The sequence below is a fragment of the Crocodylus porosus genome, unplaced genomic scaffold, assembly GCF_001723895.1.
Source record: "Crocodylus porosus isolate Cpor-Errol unplaced genomic scaffold, CroPor_comp1, whole genome shotgun sequence".
NCBI classification, from domain to species: Eukaryota; Metazoa; Chordata; order Crocodylia; family Crocodylidae; genus Crocodylus; species Crocodylus porosus.
In genome coordinates, this window is record NW_017728928.1 from 13,704,974 (window position 1) to 13,715,706 (window position 10,733).

The window sequence follows — 10,733 nt, forward strand, 5'->3', positions numbered from 1 at the left end:
TTAGCTATATTTACAGTCTGCTCTCTCCTGTACCATCTTGCAAGGAACTATACACCAACTTGCATGACAATATGCATCTCCTTGGACCTCTCTTCTTCTTACCTCCAAACAAAGATTGTTAAAAAAAATAACCAACATCTTTGTTCCACTTAAAAATTCTAATGGAATTTTTTCTGTTAGAATGGAATGGATGTGGCTTTTCTGCATCACGTAATGAGAAAAATTCAATTGCCCTTAACTTCCTCATTGTAAAACAGGAAATTTTATGCCCCCCATTTTTTTTCCTCCAGGGAAGGTTATCTGCATGAGAGATGTTTCACGGAATGTTCTGTTCCAGCCCTCGGTGCATCTAGTTTGGACCCAGATTACAGGCACACGTGCCTGAAATTAGATACTAGATTATAAATACAGAATCTAGAAAGGCAGGACAATAGCAAAAATGCTTATAACGTTATTCACGTAACCATAATGGGCAGCTTCACCCTCCTTCAAGAATCACTGGTTCCATCTGCCAGAATTGTAAATTAGGCCTGTACTGTTGGAATTTGTAATGGCCATGACCCTGAACAAAAGGGTAACCTCCAATTTCATCATCATAAAACGTGTAGCAGCTGCTGTTTCACTGCAGTTTGAGTCCTTCAAATACTGACCCAATAGTAGAATGGGTGAAGAAACAATTATTTACATATAGCAGAGAGAAGCAGTTAGCTGTGTTAATCTGAAGTCAGGCAGAAAGCAGGTAGAGTTGCACATTATAAGCTAACTGAACCAGAGAAGCCTAAGCTTTCATGAACAAAAATGTATTGTGTCAGATGCTGTAATTACATATAATTAGCATAGAACTGCCAGTTTCACCAGGCTCTATGGGCTGAATTGTATCAACTGGCTAAAAAGAAGTGAAATGTTTCCTTGTGAAATGGGAGTGTTAAAGTGATGTTGTAGCTATGATAGTCCAGGAATCATGTGAGGCAAGAATGTTTCAGGGTGATATCTTTTATTGATATCTAACTGTGTAGCTGTGATAAGAGTTAGACAAGCTTTCAAAAGCATGACATTCGTCTAGAAACATCATCGAATTCTATCCCAACTATGCAGATCATCACCCTAAGAAATCCTTGCGTCTTGCATAATTTCTGGACCATTATAGCTGTAACATCTCTCTAACGCTACCATAATATGGAAGATATTGAAATCCACTGCTTAAAGAAAAAAGAAGCCAGACTATGCAGCAACATCCTTTCTGAGGCTCTGCAAGAAACCCAAGCATCATCCCAAGGTGACTTGAAGAAGAATGTCTTGCATTCAAAAGCTTGTCTAACTCTATCCCAACTAATAATGCAGTAGGTCCAATAAAAAGTATCACCCCAAGAAAACCTGTTCTTTTAAGATGAAAATACAAACATTTCTGCTAGGAAAAATCAGTAAAAAGAGATAGAAATCACAGGACTTAGAAATATAATAGAGGGCTGTACATTTTTGCAAACAATCTAGAATGGCAAACTGACCATGTACTTAAGTGACACCTGTTCTTAGCATGACAGTCTCCAGAATCTTGAATGATGAGGCCTAAGATGGCAGTTGGGCACGGACTACAGCTTCATCAAGTCTATATATCATAAAGTCTCAGCTGTTCCTTCATGTCTCCTTCAGACATCTCTCCAAATGTGTCACTTTTTTCCTTCATGAGCCTGAAGATGGCAGCCAGCTGCTTTCTCTGAACCCTGTCAGGAAAAAAGGGACAATAGAAATAGCTATTCCCCAACAGGCACTACTCCGACCAGAGCAATGGAGTCAGCTGTGACATAAGGCTAAGGGGGGGGGGGGGGCTCACCTTATAAGCCCTATCATGTTCAGCAAATCCATACACGATGAAATGAGCCAGATTGGGCCTAGAATCCTCAATCCTTCCTTTATCTTTGCATTGTATAATCTGTCTTTTTTAAACCATCAGCTTTATTCCCACCCTCACTGCCAAATGTGAGGCTATTTAGGATATACTTGGAGCTATTCCAGAATAACAATTCCAGAATAACAACTCTTAGGAGAATGCTTCATTTCAGTAGATCATAATCCACTGAACATGGGTTCAACTAAATGTATTTCTATTCGGTAATCAAAGTGTCCACACATGGAATGATTCAAGAAGTGCTCCTGCATTTTTTAATTTATATTCTACCTTAATCCAAATTAACTTGCCAGCCCAGGGGCTTGTTTGTTTCTCAGTGGGCATGTCTATATGTTCATTAATGCAGAGTGGTTACTGCACATTTAATTTAGTACTAAATAAATAAGCAATAAATAAATTAGTACTAAATAAATAAGCAATAAGTAGCAAACACCTTTTAACTGATGCTACTGTGCAGTAGCCTAATAATACTGTACAGCAGAGTATTAGTACTGTTTGTGCTGTGATGCTACTGTGCAGTATTAGGCTACTGCGCTGCTAGCATCTCGTGTAGACATTCCCAGTGTCGAGTAACAGGCACCCTTCAATTGTGACATACAGCCATATAGCAAATTCAGCAATGGCCCATTCAACATATGCAGGTAGGAAATGCCATAACAGGTCAAACCAATTGGCCATCTGGGTCAGTTTCCCCATCTTTGAAAATGATCAGTACTAGATGCTTAAAGGAGAAGAAACAACAGAAGAAAGTTCCTTCCAACCTGAAGTGGTTAGTGGTTGACTCGTGTCTACTAGCACAAACACTGGTGTCTGTTCTAGGATTTTATTTGAGGAAGCTTAACTGCAGAGACTATTTTGTCCATAAATATCTTTACATTCTCAAATGTTAACTTGGAAAGGCAAGATGGGAATTAGTTCCAGGTTAGGAGTTAGTCCTAATCCTAGTATGTGAAATAATTTTTTCTGTTACATGCATATGCAGAACCTTTGCCTTCCCTTTAAAAATAACATTTCACTAGTCAAGGCTGGATACAAGAGGGATGTATTCTCCCTGGAAGACTCCCACCTACTGAGATCAGATAACATCTAGTTCCTTCATCCAGTCCATGGCTCTCCTGTGTAGGATTATAACTAAAAGGGACGTACTCATCTCATAAACAGTAATGAGAGGAGCATGACTTTCCTATCATGATACAAATGGAAAGCCTCATGCCCCATAAGACTGTGTCCACCAATGAACCCCAGGATCTTAGAAATGCAGGTCCAGTGACTTCCAAGGAGGCAGAGCAGAACTGAATGCAGCTGGAACAGGCTGTTCAAAGAGGCTGGAAGACTTGGGCCCTGGCCTTCACCCCAACTTTCCAAAGATCCTCCCTTCTTCCCATAGCCAAGCCTCATGATAGAAAGTCAAAGTCACTCTCACTTTACTTGCCAACAAGGGCCTTCCTTACAAACCAGCCATTTGGTGCCCCTTCCTAGTAGTAAAATCTTCAGGGATTCCTCTCACTAGTTCCAGGTTTGGCAGCAGCTGAAACTGGCATTGAGTGACTTTACGGCAAGCATATGCCTTAACATTTGCATTTTCCTTCAATTCAGGGTGTAGATCATAACTGGTTACATTGAGAAGCAGAGATGAAGTGCGAAAGTGTTCTAAGCTCTGTAGACAGATGGCAGGAACTCACAAGAAACATATATGTTTTTACATGAAAATAATAATTTCAGTGCAAAATACTAGTAGAGACAAGATATAGCAGGCAGTTTTTACTTTGTAGCTGTCAATATCATCTTATTCCTGCCCCCTCCCAGTTCCTCATCTCACACCAACCATGAGATCAAGAACCAAGGGCAGAATGACAAAAGGAGGATATTTTGTCAGTTGTTTTATTTTACAATTGACATGCATTTCACTGCATCTTTAGATTAAATGTATAATCTATTAATGACCTGTGATCTTGTTCAAATCAAAATAAAATAGTGGAAAATGTATAGGCTGTGAAGTTGGGGACGTGCTGAAACAATGGAAACTTAAATCCCTCAGGCTCAGAAATCCTGTTGTCTCTGACATACTTTTCTACCTTGCATAGAACACCCAGAGATGATCTTTTCTGCACAGATCTTCATATTTTAACTTCAGAACATCATTGGACACTGGAGGACACATCTCCAATCAATTTCAAAGAAATTCAGTACATGTTCTTTTCCTTATACAAACATATTTGAAATGAACTCCTGCTGAGAACAACAACAACAACTCTGCCTCTCTTCCTCAGTCCAGTCAAGAAAATTAACAGGATGGAGCAAATTCAGGGTAACAAATTCAGGTAACAGCCTTCACTGACCAGCATTTTTCCCCAGAATAAATTGCAGAGAAATCTCAATCTATTTTTTTAATCCAACATCTCTGACAGAAAGGGCTCTCAAATCGAGGTTTCAACTTTAAGGTAGCTAGAGATATACCATAATTACTCATATTACAGCCACGCATAGGTGTAGTAGCCACACCCCTGATTAATACCTGAAAAACAAATTATCCATGTAATGGACATGTTCAAATGCATAAAAAAAAACAGATTCAAATAGTACTTCTCTTAAAAAAGGGACACAATTTATTGAAGAAAGGAAGGCAGTGATGTGGGAAACCCATGCCACAGGGTACTTGAGTTCAACTCTGCATCAGTCTTGTCTGGAAGATCATTGTAGATGGGTGGATATTAGAACACAGAATCACAACTTCCATTCAGCACCGATACCTTCCTCAACTTTGTTCTAGGGTGTGCATAATGGCTGCACCCTAGTTTTTGGCAGCAATATTTCAGAAAAAGAGGTATAGGTATTATGCAAGTAAATGCAGTTTGTAAAAAACTTGATGCCCCTGTGAAGTCACTCTCTCTAGAGTTTATACAAAAGGAGATGATTGGGGAAGGGAGTGTTGGGAAGAGAATAGAAAAGTATCAGTAAAGCATAATTGATCTAAAAGACAGAAAATGGCACCTTAGAGCTCCACATGTGTCAGTTCAGTTGTTCCAGATCAAATCTGCTGGCATTTACCAGTAAAAAAATACTTTTTACCCACCAGTTACATAACTTCCAAGTTCCAAGTTGTTTCTAAGCAGGGTTTCACTCTTCCCTGATCATTTAGACTAGGTTTGAGATACTCAAGGCAGCCTAAGTCTTTCTGGAAGACGATGGGATGTGTACTGTAAACTCCCTTAGGATCCTTTAAAAATCCCAGCCAAAGGTTTTCAAAAGGAACTAGTGGCTTTGGGTGTCTACTCACAGGTATCTTAAATGGTCCTGAGTTTCAGGAAGTGCTGAGCATCCCCTATTTGAAAGTACAGGGCCTCTATATGGAAGCAGTCCAAATTATGTAACCATCACCCATGATCATTCTGACCAAATATTCTGGAACTGGAATTTACAACACAGGCACAAAAATCTCTCTCATCCCTCCCAGCTGTATTAGCTCTGCATTGCTCAAACAGGAATAATGCAGAAATTGCTGGGGTGCTATTTTCAAAGGTATCCAGCAGTGGCCAAATTCTGTTCCCACCAAAGTCCAGGGGACTACAAGATGCTCTTTATGCGAGTAAGTGCATTAAGTTCTGATCCTCTGTCATTAAAGGCTTTATTCTGAATGCATTTAAATTTACTGGGAAAGAGGTTATACATTCTAGACAGTTAACTTTTCACTGAACTTTGCGTTCTACTTTTCATAGCACCACCCTGTAAAAGCACCTGGATTCTTTTTGTTGACGAAAGAACCAGGTCTTGCTCCACATTTGACACAGCACCAAATGCTTATTGGGTATCAGCCCCAAGCAAGTATTTCCAGGAAGGGCAACAAAAGGGCTGACAGAGATGAGCCCCAGATGCCATGCTATGCTAAAGAGCTATAAAAGGGAAGGAGCAAAAAAGTGTGTGTGGGGGTGGGAAACACAAACAAACTACACAACCCCAATCCATATGAACTATTCAAAGGTTTATTGGACCAAACAAAGGCAATTTACAGTTTCAAGCCACCAGAATTACAGTCCTGTGTATAAGAGCCACCTTCAGATACAAAAAAAGTAAAAAATACCCAGAAAGCCATTTTCTTTTTGTTGAAGAAATAGTTTAACTCACTACCCCTAACAAAATCTGGGCTTGGCTATAGACTTTGCTTGCTCAATGTACATATTGCCATATAACTTAAACATATACGTATATAAGGCATTCTTTGCATAGTCACGTGCTTGGAACATCATATGTGCCAGCCAGCATGGAGAGAGAAGGCAGGAATGGTTGCTATGCTGAAGCAGAGTGTCCTTAGGTATCTAGGATTCATACATAATCCATTGAATATGCTAGCAGTTACTGGCTTGGAAAGGGCAATTTGGCTTCCTCTAAAGCTAAAGCTTCCTACAGTCCATTAAATAAGCCCTTTTTACAGAAACATTCTCCAAAACCTAGGCACCACAAAGAACAACAGAGAAAATAGATTCAAGTATTGTCTGCATAGGAACAACAAAGCAGCCTGGGTTTTGATATGCTCGATGTTTTAGCTAAGAGGCAGCCTCCTCACAGAAAGAAGGGACACTCAAGAAGACAGGTTCCAACCTAGCCTGGTAGTTCTGCAGAACAGTAAGCGCTACCAGTAGAGAACAAGGACTTCCTGCAAAAGAACCTGATCTTACTTGTAGTTTGATCTCTATGAAGCAGGCACTGATGCCCAGCAGTATGCATCATCTATACGTGACAGTTCAGGAGAGGTGCTCGCCCTGGGTAAAGCAATTAAGTCACTAAGCCAGCAACAGAAAGGAACGGAGAAGGGAATGGGACATCTCTTATGGCATCCCTAAAACTCACTGTAATCCAGAGGGAGCCCTCAGTCTCAGGGCCACTTCCTCATGTTTGTTTCTTTAAGGGACCGAAATAAGGAAAAGCAAATCCAAGCATTAACATTGTTAAGGAGGCATGGACCCCCCACAATGGAAGTCCCCACAAGTAGAAAAGCTAAAACATCAATGCTTTTCACTTCTCTGGTCTTTCTACCACCTACCCTAAATGATCATCTCTCTGCAAAAGTTATTACAGAGCAAAATTAAGCCAGTCCAGCTACAGCCTGTGACCCTTCCCCTCAACCCACCTCCCACCCAAGAAAAAGTTTTACACAGTGTTTGAAATCACAAGCTGTATTGTTCAAAGATAGAGTTTGGTCCCTGGAGGAAGTGGGTTGAGAGTCTGATATAATATGTGAGCTTATCTACGCTAACAGCTGACATTTAACCATTCCCTCTAAAGGGGAACTATGGGATTCAGACAGGGCAAACACAACATGATTAACGCAGCTAAACAGACTCATTGAATATTTGGTGTCCACTTTCAGTTCTGTTTGGGGGTCCTGGTCCCACATGAGGTCCCAAACCCCCAAACACAACTCCAGTCTGGCCCACTCCAGGGACCCAAGTAACAGGTTCTCCCCCAGCTTGATACCACAAGGAGTTATTTTGAAGAACCCAACTTCAGCCAAGGAGAAAGTCCCAAGTTTTGAGGGTTTACTGATTTTTTCTTGTGTGTGTTTGGTTGGTTTTGGTATCTCTCTCAAGCCTTTAAGATGCCAAGGGAAAAGCCTTTAGGAGGAGGCTAGGGACAACTTCATATAGTCTTCAGTTCTGCAAAGAGAAACAAGGAAAAAAAGAAGAGAAATCATTTCAGTCATTTCAGCTGTTGGGCAGGGTTAATTATTCATTACTTGTGTAACAAGCAAGGGAAGAGAACTCATTGTAGGAGCAGAGGCTAGGAAATGTTCTGGAAACACCAAAAGCCATTTTCAAACCTTAATGCCTCAGAAGCACGAGGCATTTTGCTTCATCCTTTGCAGCAAGGTAGTCTAAAACCTGAACAGAGTAAATTGAATGCATTTCCTCTCGTCTGGCACCAAATGCTATTCCAACCTTCCTAACCCACAAACCATGGGCTATGGCAGCTTCAAATAATTTGTAGCTACAGAATTAAGCTGGTCCATGGTCCCACCCTGACCTTTCCAGAGGCCAAACCACCTGGAGAATCAGATTTGGCTGGATACTTTTCTGTACATACAATCCCACTGGAGGAAGTGTGGCTTGTGATGAAGACCTGGCTGCATACTGATCTCACAAAAAGGAAAGAGGAATCTTTCAACAAATCTTACATCTTGTTCTAGCTTTATCTCCACCTTTTGTATTCAACAGGACATACAATTTGCAGGCACACCTTGGGTTCCATCTGTAAATACTACTGCTTTGCTTTTTATGGGAAGATCCTCAACACATCCCAGGGAAGCAGAGAATTATTAGACTCACTTTCTATGTGGGTAGATTGATGGACAGAGAGGGTAAATGACTCTCCCTGAGGTCTTTCATTGAATCACTGGCAAAGCCAAGGTTGGAAGATAGATCCTGGACATGCAACACACTGATACCAGGGGAACCTGCTCTTATACTGGTATGAACAAGAATAGACACACACTGTATAGTCTTACACCTGGGTAACCTACTAGAACTGGTATAGTCACCTGGGAAAAACCTATAGCAAAACTATAGCTGTAAATCGCATGTTTCTGCTTCTAATCTGGAGGTAGGCATTTATGCAGTGCAAACAGGCTACCACCTAGTGGTAACATGCTGCATCCACACACTGTGGAACACTTGTCAGAGCAGGCCAGGATAACTTCCAGGGGGCTTAGAAGATTAGGAAGCAAGTCCAAACAGGCCTACACACATGCTACCTTCACAGTCCTACATGAAGGACATCTCGTCTCAGCTGAAGCAGATCTCCTGCAGATCTGTGCAAAAGTCCCTCACACTTCCGACAGGTAAATAAGCACTATTTATGAGCCAGCATCTGAACTGACGATGCCCTGGCTAAGCACCTCTTGTGCGACTATGCTGCTTCTCACTGTACGAGCAAGTTCTGTATCTGGCCACTTCAGGGCAAATGAAGGGAATTCTTCAGAGTAGACAACCTCCCCCTGAAGGGGATCAGCTCATCACCATCAAGCCATGCATGGAAAGGGAAGGGTAATCAGACCTCATGCTTGAGGACACAAGCTGACTGCTTGGGGGGGAGTCAGGCAGGAGTTCTTTCCTCATCTTCAGAGAAGCATAACACTTAAATAAGTGTGTTAATCCAGGCAGGTGCAAGAGGGAGGGGGTTCCTTGATATCTGAAGCATCTGGTACTGGGCATTACCGCCCGCAGGACTCCAGACAGGACAGGACATTTTCCCAGTATAGTATTGCAAACCCAATGGTCCAAATATCCATTTACATTAAGTCTACTCTGATCTGGCTTTCAGGTGGAAGCATCCAGACCGCTGCAGAGCATAGCTTATTGAAGCCTCAGGCCTGACACAAAGCACCAAGATTCAAAGCTTTGCATCCTAACTCCTGCTTTCCTGCACAACCAAACCTAACCATGGCATGTACCACTCACCTGGCAATAGCAAAAACAAGTGAGGAAGGAAGGATGCCCCAGTGGTCACTACACTAGCTGAAGGCTTCGGAGGTCAGGATTTGATTCTTAGTCCTGCCACAGGCTCCTGTGTGAGCTTGGCCAAGTCACTTCCTCTTTCTGTGCCTCAGTTCTCCACCTTCACCATCAGGATAGCAGCACTGCCTGCACCTCACAGGGGTTGTGAGGGTATCTGTGTTAAAGGGTACGAGGCACTACGGAGATAGGGGCTATAAGCACCTTAGGTTGGTAGACTGGCAAGGGAGCGGGATGAAAGGACAAGGAAGGGGCAGACATTGCAATGGAGTCTAGAGCCCAGACAGCACAGGAAGGGCGAGTCAGATCGCTCCGTGCCACCAGGCCTGGCAGCCACCTCAAGGCAGACACTTCAGGAGGCGCACACCCCTGATCTCACTTTGTCCCAGTAATGTCTCAGGACTACTCAATCTCTCTGTGCCCTGGGCAATTCACCCATCTAAGGATTTCATTTAGGCTTCACCTTTACAGGAGAACCATTTTCTCAACTGGGGCAGAGACAGTCCAAATACCCACCAGCCAAGGGCCAGGTTTGGTAACTCACCTGGAGCCACCTTCAGCCTGCATACAACTGGGCTTAGCAGACCTGTCCTCTTCTAGAGTAAGGATGGAGGTTAGGACACTGCAGGTCCCAGAAGGGAAATCTCCATGTTGATCCACTCAGGCTGGGACATACTGGCTCTGTGGTGTTCCCTCCATGCTAGAAGCCAGTGGTGCTACAGGCCACAGGGCAGAGCTCTGTGGGGAATGCTAGACCTGCTATTTGGTCACCCCTAAGGGGAAGGTATCGATTCCTAGTCTTTCCTAACAGGCAGAGGCAGTGTGGGGACTCCAGGACTGCCTCCTTCCCACAGCGAGTCCGGTGCAGTAGAATGACTTTGGGATCTGTTAAAGAGGACTGACAAGAAACAGAGCAGAGGGCATCTCCAAGCACTGGCAAAAGGGGGTGGATAGGGATGCTATGGAGCCCACGCCTCCCTCAAATAGGTGAAAGCCATAGCACAAGGGCCACAAATCAAAGTCTGAGTTTAACCCCTTGCTCATGGAGTATTTATAAACCAAGGTTTTCAGAAGGGAAATGGAGTAAGTTCCCAAGCAGGACTACTACTTTGTAGGGCTGTGCGAATCTTCGGATGGTGATTCAATTTGGAGGAGATTCAGCTCAACTCGGTGGCCAAATCTCCAAATCCGTATCGAATCAGGGGACCAATTGAAAGGTCTGAATCGATTCAAAGCTCTCTGAATCTTCAGAAAAGATTTGGAGAGCTCTGATGATTCGGGCAATCCCTGGTGCCTGCAGGAGGGAGCTGCAGCCAGACTCA

The 10,733-nt window shown here is 42.8% G+C and overlaps 1 protein-coding gene across 2 annotated transcripts in view; it reads right to left on the reverse strand.

Annotated features, from left to right (window-relative positions):
• Positions 1–292: 292 nt before the first annotated feature.
• The window catches only part of MXRA7 (matrix remodeling associated 7), a 53,860-nt gene continuing 43,419 nt past the window's right edge, over positions 293–10,733 (reverse strand). The window contains exon 5 of one of the 2 annotated variants that reach the window (XM_019542667.1): positions 293–1,721. In XM_019542667.1, the coding sequence (XP_019398212.1) occupies positions 1,607–1,721 (115 nt within the window). In that variant the 3' untranslated portion in view covers positions 293–1,606. Of the gene's footprint in view, positions 1,722–5,864; positions 7,558–10,733 lie in introns of those variants that run through there. The other variant, XM_019542668.1, reaches the window with a different exon arrangement.